Genomic DNA, 19466 nt, shown 5'->3' on the forward strand with positions numbered 1-19466 from the left:
GAAGTCCTCTTTAACTGTTTCTTTTGGATGGAATCCACTGAGCGGCATTCAAACATGGAAATACATCATTTGTGTTTCTCTAAGGATAAAGGCATCCTTCGTACTAAACTCCTGACATATCCAGAAAGGTCCTTCCAACGAACAAAAGTACATTATCCTGCAGAGTTCTAATGGAGGGCTCCTAATATCCCTTTCATGTTTACTTTCAACACTAGTGATCCACAATCTTCCTTGCCATCTCCATCAAAATCAATTTCAGTTCTTCACACTGCCAGCTGGTTGGCTAATGCTTCCCATTTTTATGTTGATTTACAATATGATGCTTTTTATCATACTCCATTGCATTTGAGCCTCACAGTAATGCAAGGAGTAGGCAGGACTGTAAAAGTACATGCATTTTATAGGAGAAGTGAGCTGGCCTTATTTTGCAGCCCCTGGTTACAGGGTTCTTCTCACAAAAATGTACAGTGTCTCTACAGATTGTGTATGACTCTGGTTCTTTGGATACTCACCAATGTTTGGCTTTCTATGGTGGCTGGGAACAGATCCATACTAGAATTCATTTTTAGACAGTATGGCAGCCATGTGCATGGTGGAAAGGATTGGTGCCTCCCCATTTTGGATGTGAACTGGCCAATGAATACAAACTCTTCATTCAGTCAATCATTTACTGAGGCCATACTACATCCTAGGCTTTATTGTAGCTGTTGAGTGTACAAAAGATGACAAGACAGATGATGCCTCTGCCTTTATGGAGCCTGTACTCTAGTTGAGGGGACAAACCACGTTGGACAATGTCCGGTAGTGAAAGTAGTATAAAGAAAAATAAACCAAAGGAAGCAGAGTGATGTTTTAGAAAGGGTGAATGAGAAAGCGTGGAAAGCCTTGTGAGAAATACAGGAGACATCAACAGGTTGCTCTCAAGGAGCTCAGTCTTTGGGGAGAAAAGACTATCAACCACTAATTCATGAAAATAACAGCACGTCTGTAGAGTTGTGTGGCACTGGTCATAGATGAAAGGATTGAGCCAATGCTTTGGTCTGGACTTGTCAGGGAAAGCTTTTTGGGGGTAAAGTGAACTTAGCTGCAATTTGAAAGATGAATAAAATTTGAAAAGACAGCCAAGAAATTTCCTGTGAGAGAAAGATGTGAGTAAATGTAAAGAATGTGAAAGAACCATGGTGGAGTAGGCAGAGGATGAGGAGAAACTGAGTCCCAACTAAAAAGAAGGTATTCACTGGAATTAAAGAAATGTGACTATATTTGAATGGATTGGGTTTGGTAAGACTGGAAAAAAAATAATAAACTCAGGCACGGGACTGCAGCCCTAACATTGTAGGAAAGACTGAGCTCTGAGGCATTCTTGAGCAGAAGAGTGACACGAACACAATGAATTTGGACTGTAGGTTGACCACCAGCCGGGCATAGACACACTCAAGGGAGTCCTGCTAAGGGGCCGTTGACCTAATCCAGAGGTACAGTAATGGTAGCACCTGGAGGAACAGAAAAGTAATGGGGGTCACATTCCCCCCCCAAAAAAAAAAATCACTGGTATATGATTTACCTCTAGGTCAGACATGGGCCTAAGTGACTGCAGTGATTTCTATCCCCTTACCTCTAGTAAACCCCAAAGCCTCCCGCCCCCCAGTGCCTTCCACACAGAGTCATCCTGCAGACAGCACTCATCAAGAATTCAGTCTGGGCCAGAAGTCATCTCACACAGGGATTGTCATTATCGGGAAAAAATTATTAACCATCTCCCTGGCTGTCAACGTTGTAAGTATCTAAGGATGTTGTCATGACTACAAGGATGTTTTGGCACAACGGAAATTATACAATTGCTTCTTTTATCAGTAATCTATCTAGCACAGCCAACTCTGCCTGCCATTGTCAACTCGAGGAAAATATGGCCAGGTTTTCCTTCTGGAAGACTGAGGTTCAGGATGCGGTTTTATTCTAGCGTGTCAGCTCCAGGAAGGTTGGGACGTCCTCTTGCCTGAGGACCTAATCTTTAAGATGGTGACATGTCTGTGCCGCTAAGCTCTCCTCCTGTTCCTCTAACCTGTTCAGCATGCTTTCCCTGCAAGAAGCCTGGGTCTTTGCTATCAGCGAGACAATTATTTGATCCATCAAGTCACATCAATATGTTCAGGTCTTGATATTCTCCTTTCCAGGGGAATTTGCATTTTTAAAACAGGAGCCAAAAAAGGCAATGAATGCCAAACTCAACGATTGATAATGATATACTTCCAGGCATGGGGCTCTGAAAAGGAAAAAAAAATCCCTACAGGATCCACTCAAATAGCATATAGGTAACCATCTGCTTCACCCACTCAGAGTCTCTGAATTATATCTTCACAGGATACACCTTCTTATAACATAGGTGTACCCTCACCTCATCAATTTTGAAAAAAGATCTTTCTCATCAACAGAAATCAGATGCAAGGACAAGTGTAGAGAGGGCTCTGAGACAAATGAGTCTCAGATTAGCTCTATGGAGCTCCACCTGATGTCTTCCTCATTGTTAGTACCACCCCAGACAACGGACGCATCCCTTTAAGTCTGCTTTTCTTCCTCTTCACAATGGAAGTCACAGGATATGCTTCAAGAGCCTAGTCAGATGAGGGAAATGGACTCTATGTCCTCTAAGATCTCTTCTAGCCCTCAACGGCTTGATAGCCAACTGTCATCTTCCCAAATCTGGGGCTCCCAGTGTCACTGCCTGTCCTGAGTTCAGCATATTCAGACCCAGCACCAAGGGCCTTGTAGGGAAGGAGCAAGTTCTTCTGCAAGACAGGAAGATCCAGCACTTTATTTCCCAGCTCAGGCTCCTCTTCCCCAGCATTCAAGCAGACCCTTTAAATGCTGAGATCCTGCCGGCGTATTCAAAAACTTAAACCAGCTGTAAATTACTCTTAAGTACAGCAGAAGCTCAACTCCTGGAGCTAAAGCCAAGTGCTAGGATGCAATCCTGCCCGATGAGTCCCTCCCGATGAGTACAGCCAACCTCAGCAGAGCCTGAGAGGTGCTGCATGTGGGGGTGAGGCTGATGTGGCAGAGAGCACCCAGCAATCATTGGAGCTGGCCTGGGAAGGACAAATCCTTGGTCAGGCCTGCCTCGGCACAGACAGGAGGGGAGATGGCTTAGGAGGCAGGCTCTGAAGGGGCATTAGATGAAGTTCCACCCCCTCCCCCCATGGAAAAGAAACTGCTGCTGCTTTTTCCACAACTACGGCCTTAGTCTTGGGAGGTTTAAAGCGTATTTTTCTCCTTACAGATCTGTTTAGCTTTGCCATTATCCCTGGGAGAGGCCATACATTAAGAGATTAGAGCTAACCCAGGAGCTATCTGCAGCCTCTGGAAGCAGAGATGGGCCACAGGAGGCTGGGCAGCGTGGTGGGCAAAAGGGGCAGGCAGGACAATCAGAGGAGGAAGGGCGTCACCCCAGTAAACTCTAGTTACCAGATTCTGTGCCATTCCAGTCTGGGGACCAGGTTTTCTTCACGGTTATAACCCCAGTGCATGGCACAAAAAAGATACTCAACTATTCTTTTTTTTTTTTTTCCTTTAGAGCAGCGGTTCTCAACCTGTGGGTCATGACCCCTTTGGGGGTCGAATGACCCTTTCACAGGGGTCGCCTAAGACCATCGGAAAACAAAAAGATATTTACATTACGATTCATAACAGTAGCAAAATTACAGTTATAGAGTAGCAACGAAAATAATTTTATGGTTGGGGGTCACCACAACATGAGGAACGTTGTATTAAGGGGTCACGGCGTTAGGAAGGTTGAGAACCGCTGCTTTAGAGGATGCTATTTTCCAGCCCTGTCATGCACCTCGTCCTCACCTCACTGTGATATTTGTTGAGAGACCCATTTTCCCCTCCTGCCTTCATTCATCTCATCTGCTTTACCCTTCACAATGCGTGTTATGTGAACACAGGCGTGTTCCAGCCGATGGGCCCCACTGCTCCCAGGCGCTGGGCCTGTCCACCTGGCAGGATTCTGTATCCCCTCGAAGCACGGCTACAGGAGGAATGGGGTCCAGGGGACACCCCAGCCAGCCAGATCAACTGGCTCAGGACTGCGGAGCAATGAAATGGCAGGAGATGTCACCACCTAACTCCACTGACCTCTAATCCAGAGCAAAGGCTGTGTCCGGTTCATCTCTGAGCCCCCACAGAGCGCAGGGTCCACACACAGTAGGCCCTTAATGAAAATGTGGGCCTGGGTTTGAACCTTTCTGTTCGGGTAGTGGAAGGGAGGCAGCTGCTGTTTTTAAAGAAATACCTTGGGGCATTACAGCGAGTGAACACTGAAATGACAAACGTTCTAAGGAAGAATATTTTCATCTCCAGCAGATATTACACAAACATTCTGCTGCAGTTTAATCACAAGCTCACCCACAGCAAACACCCCACACATAAGGTCTAGTTCAAGAAGCAATGAGTTCCCTCCCCAGTTTGGGATTCAAAGATAGTGATGCTAGGAAGAGGGAGCAGGATGTTGAGGGGACACGCAAGGGAAGAAATCAGGCGACCTCTCTCACAACGTTCACCAGCACAGTCTCTCTGCACAAGGGCCAAACCACAGGTGCCACCAGGACACAGACTCACCGGACAAGACACCAAGGAAAAGTTCTCTTCATAGGAGAGCCTGGTCCTGCTTGTGAGAACTTATAAGCAAATAACCAGACTACTCTGGGCCTCAAGTAAGATGGAGAGAACAAGAATGGCCATGTCTCCTTTAAAAGGTTGAAAGGAAGGGAGAAGATAAGACAGGGCACAGTAACGCTTTCACAGCTCAAGAGAACAAACAAGCGTAAGCACTGCTAATTGCACAAGGCATTGCTGGATGATGCAGGGGTGGGGAACAGGAATCATAATTTAGAAAGCACTTTCACTTGGCATTAACTTAGGTAGTCTTACAAAAGCCCTGTGAGATATTTACTGATGGTTCCATTTCACAGATGGGAAACTTGAGGTTCAGAGATGACTGAATTGCCCAAACTCACAAAACGGGATTACAGAATGATCTGGGGGCAAGACAGGGAAAATGATACTGAACGTCAACTTATTATACGGCAGACGCCAAACTAGGTATTTTCTTCACACAGCTCATTTCATCTTCCAGTCTTCCAAAACAGTGAGGCATGCGTTTTCCCCGATTTACAAGTGAGGATTTTGAAACTCAGATATTATATACTTGATAGAACTGAGGACTGAAGCCAGGAATGTCTGACTCCAACACAGTTCACCCCAGGCTCCAGCACACCACAGATGGGGAGGGGTGGGGTGTGGATAAAGCCAACGGAAGTGGATCCAGTGTTCTGAGCACAACACTGACACCTTATTAATGTTTGCCGTTTGGAAGTTGAGATCACCTACTCAGGCGAAGCTGAAGTGAATCTAAGAAATAGCTTTCTAAATAATTAAGGTTAGAAATGAGTTGTGGGGAAGGGTGCGCAAACTATTTAAAATATTAACTTTTTTGTAACTCCCCTACGTAACGTGAGCGTAACTGCTTGCCACAAATTGGTAGTTCCGTGAAAATTACTCTTACATCAGCACCCAGGAAGGTCCCGAAAGATGCCACTTGGCCATGCTCTATTTGTTAGCGGTGAGTCTAACCGGCAGAGATCTTCAGGTTTCTTAGCCAGTGTGGTATCTTGGAAAGGCCATCACACAAAGGCACGGGAGCCAGAGGGCCTGGACTTTTTCTTCCACCTTCTAGCAGACAAGTTAACTGAAACTTGGTTTTCTTATCTACAACATGGAGCTAATAACAGTACCTTCTTCAGGAGGTGTGGGCAGGATAAGGTGACTTCAATGTAGGCAAGACGTACAATGGTACCTTCCATGGGGTAAGGTCATTGGTAAGCATTAACTATTATTCTCTCTGGTTCAAGTCTAGAAATTTGGGTGATTCAACTAGTAGACACTTGAGCATTGCTTCCCTTACCTGTAAGATGGAAATCGTAATTATGCTCACATTAGAAACTCACTGTGAAGTCAAATTAGATAATATGAAATAGCTTTGTCAGTCATACATGCTACACAAATGTAAAGCAAGGTTATTTCACAGTCTTTTCTTGTTGGGAGTTGGGGTCAGAACTGTGAGCTGTGTAACTAGTTCCTAGGACTTCACTTACTTTCTCAGTAACAGTCTTCTGGGCTATTGCCACTTTAGCCAGCCTCTCACTTGGGCCCAAGTCAGGCACTGGTCACTGGATGCCCCAAAGAGGAAGTAATAGCCATTAAACTTGCCACACATCTTCTTCGAGTGCTTCTCTCAACCTAAGTGCGGCAGCAAGCAGCTCCCCCTCCCCCACGGTGAGAAGGGCAAATTCACAACTGTCTCCAGAAACCCTTGTCACATGATCTCTACAAGGTTTTCATGCCTAATGGACATGAGGTTAAGAACTGTGTAACCGGTTTCCAGAAACCTGGAATGTAGCAGCTCTCATATCTTGATGTTTCAGAGAAAACTCTGACTTTGACATCCTGTTACACTGAGGTCTGCCCTAGCCACAAAGGGATCCTCCTATAGCATGCTCCAAATTGAAATGATAAATAACATCAATATATGAGAGCTGCACAGTAGCCCATCACAAACTTAATTTTTTACATTCAGGCCCATTTTGTCAAAGGTTTCTCTTCAGTTTAGTTCCATTTTGATTCAGTTTTTCAATAGAGGACATGATTTCATTTTACCTAGACATGGTATGCGTAGAGGCTGGGCTAGGAGTAGGAATCTTATCCTGTGACTGATATACTCTGTACAGCTGCAAGGGAGTTACTCAGAGTCTCTACCCTTACCTCTCCAGGTCATCATCTAAAGGGCCCATCCTAAAACGCCTGAAGATGCTAGTAGAAATTGAATCACAGTTCACTTGACACAGTGTGCCCTTCACCAATGTGGTTCTGATTTTCTGTACAGTAAACTTTCTGATTTATATTGTGGCAGAGGAATAGAGGGTGCTAACTAATAGAATACTCTGCCTAAGAGAGAGCTTGCCAACCATGTCCTAAACAGTAACAGCATTTTCAGAGAAATAGCGTAAATCAGCATAAGTATTTTAGCTTCTAGTTGGGCTTCCAAGGTTGCACTAGGGAACACCAAATTCAGGAGATATGCTACAATAAAAGAGGAGTTCAAAGTCAGTGTTTGGGGAAAGCCAGCACACTATTTTCTTCTCTCAGACATTTACAATGAATAATATCATGGTACACGTTCTAAGAGCCTTGCAGAAAAGAACTGCTTAATCATAGTAATCTAGCATTTCCCAAATTTATTTGACATTGTATCCTTTCATTTGTAAATGAAGCATTTATATCATCTAGAAATGGTGTTGCTAGATAAATGCTCAAAATTTCTAAGTTGGAAGGCATTTTGGAGATCACATAGTTTGACCTCCCCCCTTCAATTCTGTACCCAACTCCAATGTGTGGGTTGCCCCCCCTAAACAGTCAAGCAATTCTCAGATACCAGCTGGTGTCCTACAATTCAACTCTGATTTTATACACCTGGAGATAGCATCACATCCCACAGATTAAGGGCTTAGTCCTATAAGACTGTCTACCCTTCAGACACCAATTCCAAGTCCAGGTTCTCATCTGTGCTTCTGACTAACCAGCTATACATTGGAGGTTCCGAAGACCCCTCTTTGGGTTCAGTTAATTTGCTACAGCAACTCACAGAATTCAGAGAAACATTTTGCTTATTAGATTACTCGCTTATAAAAGGATATAACTCAGGGACAACCAGAGGGAAGAGATGCATATAGCAAAGTATGAGGAAAGGGTTCAGAGCTTCCATGCCCTCTCCAAGCATGCCACTCTCCCCAAATCTCCACATGTTCACTAACCCGAAAGTTCTGTGCCAGGAAGGAGGACAAAGACCAAACATACATTCCTTACTATAAATCACAATATCACACCCCTCGTGAAGAGACCCTTCCACACAGTTAGACACATTTCCACATGTAGGGAACCAAGTGCTTAGCATTACAATCCATTCCTCTGTTGGGCAACTTTCATAACGAATGAGGATCAGTCATTAGTGTAAGAGCACCAACTTCAGAGTCAGAAAGGAGTGGATGCAAGCCCTGGTTCTTCCCTCCTTGTGAAAGTTACTGGACCTCTCTCAGCCGAGCCCCCTCCACTCTGATATGAGAATGGTAATGACACCTGTCTCCTAAGGTAGAGGAGAGGAAAAAGTAAAAATAATCAATGTTAAGTGCTTGGTGCAGTGCCTGGTGCAAAGGAAGTGTTCAATAAATGTTGCCATTATTATTATTAATCTTATACCTACTTTCCAGAGCAGCACAGTGCAAATCTATTGCTATTTCCACCTGGCAGCCCTCCCTAATCTCAGGCTTGCCTTCCCAAGCAAAATATTGCACGTGTTGGACAATATGGTATTGTCTGCTCATGCCCAAAGGAAAACAATTTTGAGCATATGTCCCAAAATAAGTGTATTTATTTATATGGTAGATACACATACAATTATAGCACCAATGTGCGCATTACAAAATATACACAAAAATATTTTAAAGCATGAGATAAAAATGAATTAAATACTATGCATTTACATTTACATCTTATCTTACATACCATTTTATATGGCACAAAGAGCCTATTTTGCTCTTACTAAATATACTATAATAACAATATTTTGAGGAAGCAATGTCATGGGATGTGTGCTTCATTATTTGTTAATCCTCAATTTAACACTGAGAAAAGAGATTCACAGGTCATGTCAATACTAGATTTCAATGGCTGTCAAACCTAAGGACAAAACTTCACCAAAATAAATAGATCCAATGAAGACAAGCCTATTAGCTGTACTCCTGGAGTCATCATAGTTAGTGTTCAACCCTGTATTTTTATGCAAGTAGTTTTATGAAATTTACCTAGTATATTTTCTTCCCTAGTGTTAATCAAATGTTAACAAAAATGTATAAGGTGCTGCATTTTTATATTTCTAATGAAAGTATTCAAAACCCAGCAATTCAACTTAAATGGGTTAGAAAGTTGTATTTCCTTGTTTTTAAAATATTCAATATGAAAATTTGCATAAATGGTGACATGCATCATTTTCAGAAATAAATTTAGTATTTCCATCCATGTTTTCCAAATGCTCTCTATAGCATAGATTTCTTTCAAATGCTCTTATATTCCTCATTAATACATCACTTTTAAAGAGACAAATCAAATGTGTCTAATTTGAAAATATCTGCTTTATAGCATTATTTGACCACCATTTGTCATCACAGAAAAAGTAAACAAATTTGTATTTTTGTGAAAAATGTGTAAATCATTTTCAATTTTGTCAATTGTTTGTAGTAATTTCCCTTGAGATGACCAACAAACCTCTAAGTGATAATATGATCAGGACCCAGAGAATAAATAGAATCAGAAAGACAAGAGCGCTGACAGGCAGGTTTGTCAGAAGCAGCAGGAGAAAATTAGAGAAAGAGAGCAGGAAGAATCTGAGAAATTGAGCTGTGGCTTCCAGTGGTTCCAACAAGGCACAAGGAGCCTCAGGCAGTAGCTAACAGACCAGTCCATTCGGGCATCATGGAGGTCCTATGGGGACAACAGGGAACTCAACATGAGAACAGCATTTACGTACCCAAGAGAAGTGGGAGAAAACAAGACATGGTCCTAGGGGAACAGGGACATCAAGCAGGGTCTCTGTTACGGCAAATGGAATACAAGGCTGGAGCATGACCGGTAACAGGTCCTGGATATGGTGGTAAGGTTTCCTGCAAAGTAAATCTTATTTCTCTGGAAGACAAAGAATCTGAGTCTTAGAGGCTTCAACTAACCCCTTAAGGCCATACATCTTAAAAGTGGTAGAGCCAGGACTTGAACTCAGATCCTCTAGCACCAGAACTGCTAGTTTTGAAGCTATGCCGCATGCCCTAAGAATCGGACCAGAGCCTGATGGTTAAACCGGAATATTAGGTCAACACAGAATCTGCAGCCAGGCAAATAGGGCTGAGCTATTCAAAATCCTGCCCTTGGGCTCATTAAATTCTGCCTGATTGCTAAGGAGTCTGGTTTCCATGGAGACTGAGGCAAGTCTGAGCTGAACATGAGTTAAACAGTTCCAGTACTGAAGGCATGAGACTGAGGAGGCAGGAATCGAGGCTCTCCTACTGCCTCATGTAACTCCTTCCACAGAATCATTTCACAGAAAGAGAAACTGAGGCTCTGAAAAGGTAAGTGAACTGCTCAGTATCCATCAGCTAGTGAGAAGGAAGATACTCAAATCCAGGGTCCTTAATCTGACATTTAAGTCCCTTTTCAGTATACCACAGCTTCTTACACACACTCCCATCTAACTCCAAGACCGTGTGATTCTAATACACCTAGCCAAATCTTTATTTAATGACTCAGAAAAGTCATTAATGTGTGCATCTTTTATAATGGTGTATGTAGAGATGCAAATTCCCAGTCCATCAGGATCTGTAGTTAACGGATATCTCAAGATCAGTAAGCCTCATAAGGTAAAGCATCTTTTCAAATATATTAGTTAAGCATAGTCCACTCTTTTTCCTTCTCATCACTGGATAACTTAACTTCTCCCTGAATGGCTAGGAGGAAGGAGTGCATTTTATTTAAGAAACTAAAAAATTTAATTACCAATGTAAGAAAAATAGATTTTAAAGAAAGGCATTAGGTGCAAACAAATTCTATATCATGGGAAACCAATTAGAAGGTGGGAAAAGAGTTCAAGTTTAAACTCTCAGCCTTGGCCTCTAGAAAACATGCTTTGGCAAAAATGATAGACCCCCCCTCCCAACCTAGACACACAACTGGCAGCATCCCCTCCCTAAATCAAATTTGCCTAAAGCATTTCAATGGACCATCCAAGCCACGACATTAACTGTGTTTCTGCCTCACTTCACAAACTAAAAGAGAGCTGGTTTGCACTGTCTCACAATAGATCATTTCCTGCCATGGTGGATTTGGTGTAGAACAGAGATAAAGAATTACATTCTTGGTTAGGATGTGTGATGGAGAAGGATGTCTTATACTTCCCGACTTTTCTCAGTCCAGTGGGTTATGCATTAGGTCGGTGCAAAAGTAATTGCGGTTTCAGACCGTGAATTTTAAATCATTATAACTGGGCTCAAACACATCTTTATTAATCAAAATAGGAACGACTACAATCAACATATTTTTGCCAACAAGAAATAAGTTTTGTTTATTCCTGTAGCATAAAAATTCATGCTTCGGGATTCAAGGAACACTTGGAAAGCATTTTCTGCATCCTGCTGGTTGTGGAAGCGCTTTCCCTGCAAAAAGTTGTCAAGATGCTTGAAGAAGTGATAGTTGGTTGGAGAGAGGTCAGGTGAATATGGTGGATGAGGCAAAATTTCATAGCCCAATTCGTTCAACTTTTGAAGCATTGGTTGTGTAATGTACAGTCATGGAGAAGAATTGGGCCCTTTCTGTTGACCAATGCCAGCTGCAGGCATTGCAGTTTTCAGTGCATCTCATCGATTTGCTGAGCATACTTCTCAGATGTAATGGTTTCGTCGGGGTTCAGAAAGCTATAGTGGCTCAGATCGGCAGCAGACCACCAAACAGTGACCATGACCTTTTTTTGGTGCAAGTTTGGCTGTAGGAAGTGTTTTGGAGCTTCTTCTAGGTCCAACCACTGAGCTGGTCATCGTCCGTTGTCGTATACAATCCACTTTTTGTCGCATGTCAGAATCCAATAGAGAAATGTTTCATTGTTGTTGTGTAGAATAAGAGAAGATGACACTTCAAAATGATGATTTGATTTTTTTTATCTGTGGTCAGCTCATGAGGCACCCACTTTCAAGCTTTTTCATCTTTACAATTTGCTTCAAATGCTGAATGACTGTAGAATGGTCGACGTTGAGTTCTTTGGCAACTTCTTTTGTATTTGTAAGAGGCTCAGCTTCGATGATTGCTCTCAGTTGGTCGTTGTCAACTTCCGATGGCCAGTCACTACCCTCATCTTCAAGGCTCTTGTTTCCTTTGCAAAACTTCTTGAACCACCACTGCACTGTACGTTCATTAGCAGTTACTGGGTCAAATGCATTGTTGATGTTGCGAGTTGTCTCCACTACTTAAAACCCATTCTGAACTCGAATAAGAAAATTGCTCAGATTTGCTTTTTGTCTAACATTATTTTCATAGTCTAAAATACATATAAATAGCAAGTAATAAGTCATTACAAAAAAACATAAAGTGAGAAATGTGCATTAAAATGATGTATAACATAACCACATTTATTTAAGAACGTATTCCAATATCAAGGGCAAATTTCAACAATGCAAAAACTACGATTACATTTGCACCAACCTAATGGGAGGTTCTCAGTAACCACCCATTTGTTTGTCCTGACTGCTAATATGAAGTCACGGGGGAGTACGGGATGGTGAGGACACAGGCCACATCTGCTCAGGGAGTCCCCAGGTCTTACTTCCCCTTTCAGCACCTGAAAATGGCTTCCAATCACTTACTCATCAAGTCTACACTTCTCTACCTAGCTTTAAAGGCTCTTGAGAAACTGCCTCCCCCTTCCCTACCTCCCACATCCCTCCCACATCCCTCCTGTGGTCCAGCCACACGTGCTCACTGCTCTAGTTCAGGCCAGTGAGCTCTTACTCTCTCAGAAATCTGGTTAGCTCTACTTCCTACAAGTTCTCCATGACTATTCCAACCCACATTGCTTTCCCCTTCTCTGAGCTCTTAAGACATTCACAATCAACAACATACAGTTTAGCACTAGACCAGGCTAAGTATTTCACCTGTACTAGTCTTAACTCCTGAATTTACCAGCAAGCTCCCCAAGACAGGGAATGGCCTTTGGTGTCCTTTTGGATGGGATGGAGGTTGTATGAAGAAAGGCATATAGTCCAGTGCAACACAAGTAAGCAAACACACACTGTTAACTTAAGAAATAATAATAATAACCCACCAGCACTCTTGAAGATTAATGAAAGCACTAATGATGTTTAGGACAATGAGCTTTAGAGCTGACAAGTCACCCATTCATAAAGAGCAAGTGTACTATCTTGTTAGGTGGCAGGACATAGTGAGACTGGTTCCCAGAAACTGAAGGAACCTCAGTTCATCCTGACAGGAGAGGTGCCCATTTTCATTATTGTAACCAAAAGATTAGGAACAGTCAGACACGAACTATGTTAACACCTGCTCAAAATGTGCAACTGGCTGTTGAGAGGGGGGGAACAATGAGCCAGTTTCTTCTCTATAGAAGATTCATTTGCAGAACTTAAATTTGCTGACATTTTACCCTCAGGCCTCTACTATTTTTGAAGACAAACTGCAGTTGGGTGAATCAAAATAATTTTGCAGCAGCCATTTGACTAAAGCAAACCCATTGAGACACAGAGCTCCTAGCTGATTACCCACTTCCAGCCTCCATCAGACATGAATTTATTGATCAAAGGGGAAAAATGAATTGAAAACTAAGTGTTCATCTGAACTCCATTTCCTGATTTATCTTGGGGTTTTGGAGAGTCTCAGGTATAGAGTTATCACCAATACTCCATCTCACTATATAGTCACTAGGTCTTTTTAAGTGTCTTAATCTCAGCACTACTGGAATAATTTTAGCCATCTTTGCTATGTGTTTTCTTTTCTATAAAGGCCAATGATTTCAATGTGCATATGTAGACATTTATAGATATCCCATAAGTATAGTGACTTTGGAAGCTTGTGCTACTGATATTAAATAGTATACGTGTACCTTTCTCATTGACAATAATGAACTCTTCCCTCCGATTATATAAATTCTTAGATGTGATGAACACAGGTAGAGAATAATTCCTTGTTTGTGTTCACCTCTTGACAGCACATAATGCATTGCCCAGCCTGATAAATACCAAACACACTATAGGTGCCAACCTCTGTGCCAACATAGAGTTTTCAGGAAAAACATGATTTCTGCCCTTGTACCACCCTCAATCTGGTTGTAGAGATAGACATTGAATAAATAAGTAAACACAAAATAATATGTAGTTCAGAATTTGATGAGTGCTAAAAATCAGAAGTGCTGAAACGGATATGATTATACTGGGAATCACAGGACGTTACTTTAGATTGGCAGTCAGGAAGCTCTTCTCTAAAGAAATTACATTTGTAACTGAACCCTGACGTGTGAATTGAGGTTGGTCAAGTGAGGAGTGCATGATGAGCCTTTCACACAGAGCATGTGCAAATGCGATGTCCTTCACTAAGGGAGTTCTTCACTAAGGAAGAGCTTAGTGTATCTGAGGAACTGAGGGAAAGCCACTGGGGAAATGTGCTGGGGGAACGGCATGAGATGAGGGTGCACGAGTAGCCAGTAGGGAGTATAAATTTTACTATGGGAGAGAACTAAAGAAAAGAAGAAAACTAAAGCAACCTGATTTACATATTTTAAAAGGATGCTCTGTGTGCTGTATGGAGAATGGATTTAAAAAGAAGAATATCAAATGTATGGAAAGCAGGAGACTATTGCAGAAATCAAGAGGAAAGATAATGGTGTCTTATTCTAAAATGGTGTCAGTAGGGATGGAAGAAATTGTATGGAATCAAGAAATATTTTGGAAGCAGAATTTAAGAGGACTTTGAGATGGATTGGATGGTGGGAGTGAAGGCAAAGAAGCCAGGTTTAACTGTCACATTTCTAATGAACAACTGATAGATGGAAGTTCTATTTATGAAGAAACATTGAGGAGGAGTTTATTGGGAGCAATGAGGGGGGAACAAGTGTAGACTGTTATGTTAATGATACATTCAGAAGGGTATGTGAAGTAAACTTTAGAGATAGGCTAGAGAGGTCAGAGGTCAAGTATGAACCTAGGAGCTGTCACCATATTGATAGTATTTAGAGCCATGGAAAAAGAGATCTTCCTAGCAAGACTATAGAAAAAAACAGACACACAAAAAGCTCAGAGTACATATAGAGGAAGGGGAGTCCACAGCAATAACAACAACAACAAAAACTAGAAAAGAGTAACAGAGAAAGAGGAGGAATAACAGAAGAGGGAAATACCATGGAAACTAATAGAAGAGAGAGGCTAGCAAAGAGTACTGAGTTCCCCTGAAAGGTCTTAAAAAACTGAATTTAAATTGTTCATCAGATTTATTAGTTGTGGGTTGGTGAATTTGGGGCATGACAAATAGTAGTTTTGGTGGAGAGATGTAGGACAAAAACAAATTGAAGCAGGTTGAAGATAAAAGGGATGTAAGAAAATGAAGACAACATATGCAGGCAATTCTTTCTAGAAACTTTACTGTAGAAGAAGGAAGGGAAACAGCTGGGCTGCACCTGGAGACAGATTTGGAGTAAAGGGAGATAACAACCAATAGTGAATCTATGTAAAATTTTCAATTCAGTGCTAGTTGGTATCTGTCTTAGCCTAGGTTCCCCAAAATATGTCTGAGCAAGGACTAAGTACAATTAGTTTATTTTTACATCCAAACCCAAGGAAAGAGATTGGATGACTGAGAAGAAGAGAACAAGGAAAGATGGAAAGCTACCTCAAGAATGTATTACCAGCTGATCACCACCAGTAAACTGGGACTCAATCATGCTAGAGCCCCTTTACAGTGTCATTTAGAATATATTCAGAATTGTTCACCCAAGGGATGAAAGAGAGTTCACCACGAGTCAAGATTTGCCCTATGGATTGCTAACTCCCTTGAACGTCTTGCACAGGCCTCAGAATGGCTGAGCAGATTCCTGTAAGCATCCCACTTCCCACTCACAGATGGCAGAGAAGTCCAGAACAGAAAATGAGAGACCCCTGGTATAGCTGAGGCTGGTGTCTGCCAAGTTAAATCTATATGTAGCTGGTCACTAGAATAAAAGACAGTAACAGCTAAAGGAAAAGATGGAGCAACAGGATGTGAGGCAGGGCACTGAGGTATCTGATATAATGTCAACCTTGATATTCACCCACTCCACATCTTTCCAGCCTAGAGCTATGAGATGGCCTGCATCTAGCTTATGTCAGAGTTGGCATGTTGGTTCTCCCCATCTCTGGCCTCCAGATCTCCTGACCTCTGTTTAAGATTAATGACTCCAAGTAAAAGTGATACCTGACTGTTAATTAAATACATTAACTAAATAAGCATTTTGATACATTCTTGATGACAGAAGCAAGAAATGTTTTAGAAACATCATGCAATTAGCCCAGTACATTATGAACACATACTGCATTCCAAATCTGCACACAGCAGTATAGATTGTCAGAGAATATTAAATATGGTCCTTGCTTTGTTGTCTTATTAAGGGAATACTGCATAGACACATGGGAAGAGATCTAAAAAATAGAAGGCTGGATATGATGAAATAACAAATGTGGAATAGGACTGTGTCAAACTAGTAGATATTTAGTCTTGGAATGTTTCTGTTGGCAATGAGTAGCATCTCAGATGTTATGGATAGTAACCTTGAAAGCTATGTGTTCTGGGTGACACTTCAAACTCCAAAGGGTAACAGAAGCTCCCTCTGGGTAGTAAAACTAGAGATGATTTTTACTTTCTTCTGTAGATGTTTCCACATTTTTCATAAATCCCACAACAAATGTGTATTACTTTTATATGCAAAGGATGTTTTTTTAACATAACCAAAGGATGTAGAGCAACTAGAACTCTCATACATTGCTGATGGAAATTTAAAATGTTATAGCCACTTAGGAAAATAGTTTATCCCTTTCAAATAAAGTTAAACATACACTTATCATTCTACCCAAAAATCCCACTTATAGATATTTACCCAAGAGAAATCAAAATGTTCTCTCTCTCTCTCTCTCTCTCTCTCTCTCTCTCACACACACACACACACACACACACACACACACAGTACAAAAATGTTTAAAGCAGCTTTTCTTTTATAATCACAAACACTGGAAACAACCTGTGTCCTTCAATTGGTGAATAAATAAACTGTGGTACATCCATACAAAAGAATAGTACTCGGCAATAAAAACAATGAACTACTGATACATAATATGACAACATGGAAGAATCTCAAGTGCATTATACTGTGAGAAAGAACCAGATTCAAACAGTTGCATAATATATGACTGCACTGATAAGACATTTTAGAAAAGGCAAAATTATAGGAACAGAAACTGACCAGTCGTTGCTACAGACAGGAGTTAAAAGGAAAGGTTAACTACAAAGGGGCAACACAACATAGTTTGGAGAGTGATGGAACTGCTCTGTATTTTCAGTGTGCTGGTGGCTACACAGCTGTATGTGTTTGTCTTAGCTCAGATCTCTACACCAAATAGAGTTAATTATTTTGTGTGTAAAATTTTAAAAATAAATAACACAACAAACCTTCAAAAAAAGCATATTCATAGCCCCTTCCCCCAAATAAAAAACAAAGGGTGACCATCTCAAGAGCAGTTGAAGTACATAAGCAAAAGAAGAATTAACAAAGATGGTTTCTATGTAGATAATTGGGAACCAAGAAAAAAAAAATTGAGAGCCATTACAGAGAACCCATAGGCAGAATTCTCTGACTCCTGATTACAGAGGGTGCAAAAAAAAAAATGTATACACATTTTAATAAAGGAAAAATCCACTAAAATTATGCTGATGGTAACTACTCTGAACACCTCTTGTAATTGCAGAAGTCAAACATGACTTGTATTCATCTTTTGTTATCAGTGTATATTGAGCATTACAATTGTAATACAGTTTTTTCCTTTTTTAAAATGTGTATACATTTTTTTGGCGCTGTCTGTATAAAAGCAGAGAACAAGACACCAAAGGCTACTCTAAAACCATAAACCCAAAAGGACACATAATCCTTCACAATGATGAGTGTACCAGTGAAAGTTCTTTAAATTGCAAGTAATCACGACCAACTCTGGCCTTGGTCAGCCACACACAGGAAAGGTAAATGGTAGTGGGAACGTATTGAAAAGATTCTGAGTAACTCACAGGAGTGAGGAAAATGCTAAAAAACAGTGTGTCAGGCAGCTCTCGTGTGCCGCTTGAAAACCTTCTTCACCACTGCTGTGGCAGCCAGTTCCACCCAAATTTCAACCAGCTGATGCTCGTGCAAATGGGCAGCACCTAACCTGGCCCTGTATACCACTCATTTCCTATCCTGGGGATTCTCTATACCACTCTTAGGGATGCCCAGCAGGAACTCGCTGGGCACTCACACATGTGCAAGGCAGAAGCGGAGAGTTAATACCATGGGACACATTTGACCAACAGGAAATAGTATTCAATGAATAAATGCCCCTATTCAGAGTAACAGTTCTGAGATCCACTTTGAAAATGTCCTAAACCAAGTCCTTAGCATTAAGTGCCAATCGCCAGTACTGATGGCCAACTTAATAACTCATCCTTTTATTATCTTTCCTCCCTCCCATTTCATTCCCGGTGTCCCAAACTCTCTGAACTCATATTATCGAATAGATACTACCTAAAGGCCAACTTTCATCTCAGGCTCTGCTTCCTGGGGAACCTAGGCCAAGACAAGCAGACCTTGGGAAAGATTCAGTGTCGCTCTGGAAATTTCCGCTGTAGAAATGTATGGACCATCTCTTAAGAGTGATGGCATCAGTGGACTCAGCTCTAACCAAACTCCAACCTTTTCCTAGAAGAGACTGTGACTGACCTAGCTTATGTCATATGCTTACTCTGGGGTGACAGGGCATGGATGTCATGCTCTAATCTCAACAGAATCATGTGAAATGGGAACGGGGCAATTCTCCAAAGAGGGTGAGGAGGTTAGAAACAAAGAGTGACTTAGGAAAATTTTGTTATCTGGTTGCAAATTGCTTATGGATCATATTAACTTCTCAATGTTGAAAAAAAAAAAAAGTTCTCATTGCAGAGTACTAACCCCTTTGGGCCTGAAGTGCAAATTCGTTTTCTCTAAGGAATCAATAGCTTACTAGACCCTAGTTAGAGCTATAAAAGTGAACACATAAGTATGATTCAGGTATATTATGGGATTTTCTGGTAGGTTTTTCTGAGAGCTCAAAATTCATATTTTAAATTTGGAAAGCTTATAGTTCAGCAATTGTTAACATAGCCAGCTTTAGTTTACCTCACTCTCATTTTGTCTCTCTCTAGGTTAATATCCAACACAGGTATTAAGCACTTGCCAACGGTTCACAAGATTCAATCTCTCCAAAAGGTTCTACTGTAAGTCTGCCCTTGAGCGCTACGAACTCTTACTCAGTAGCCGTCTTGCCCAGCAGCCTCCAAGGCTGTAATATGCATTGTTTAGTCTACATCTTCCAAATATGTTGCTCTGGGTGAGCACTGATAGGAAGGAAAACAGCGAGTGTCCTCAGTTTTACCTGAAGGCCAGCTAATCTCAGTGTGAAAGAAGTCGTCAGCCTCCTCAATAAGACAGGTGTCAACAGAGCCAGCGTGTAGCAAATCAAGGAGCCTCTCCTCTCTTCACTATTTAGTGCCTTATATACCTCCCC

At 41.5% G+C, this 19466-nt stretch overlaps 1 protein-coding gene across 3 annotated transcripts in view; it reads left to right on the forward strand.

Annotated features, from left to right (window-relative positions):
• Positions 1 to 19466, forward strand: part of FSHR (follicle stimulating hormone receptor) — a 203927-nt gene that overhangs the window by 153648 nt on the left and 30813 nt on the right. For all 3 annotated transcript variants that reach the window (XM_019655848.1, XM_019655849.1, XM_019655850.1), the window contains exon 5: positions 19105 to 19176. In XM_019655848.1, the coding sequence (XP_019511393.1) occupies positions 19105 to 19176 (72 nt within the window). The remainder of the gene's footprint in view (positions 1 to 19104; positions 19177 to 19466) is intronic.

This window comes from Hipposideros armiger, unplaced genomic scaffold (genome assembly GCF_001890085.2).
Source record: "Hipposideros armiger isolate ML-2016 unplaced genomic scaffold, ASM189008v1 scaffold_248, whole genome shotgun sequence".
Classification (NCBI taxonomy): Eukaryota; Metazoa; Chordata; class Mammalia; order Chiroptera; family Hipposideridae; genus Hipposideros; species Hipposideros armiger.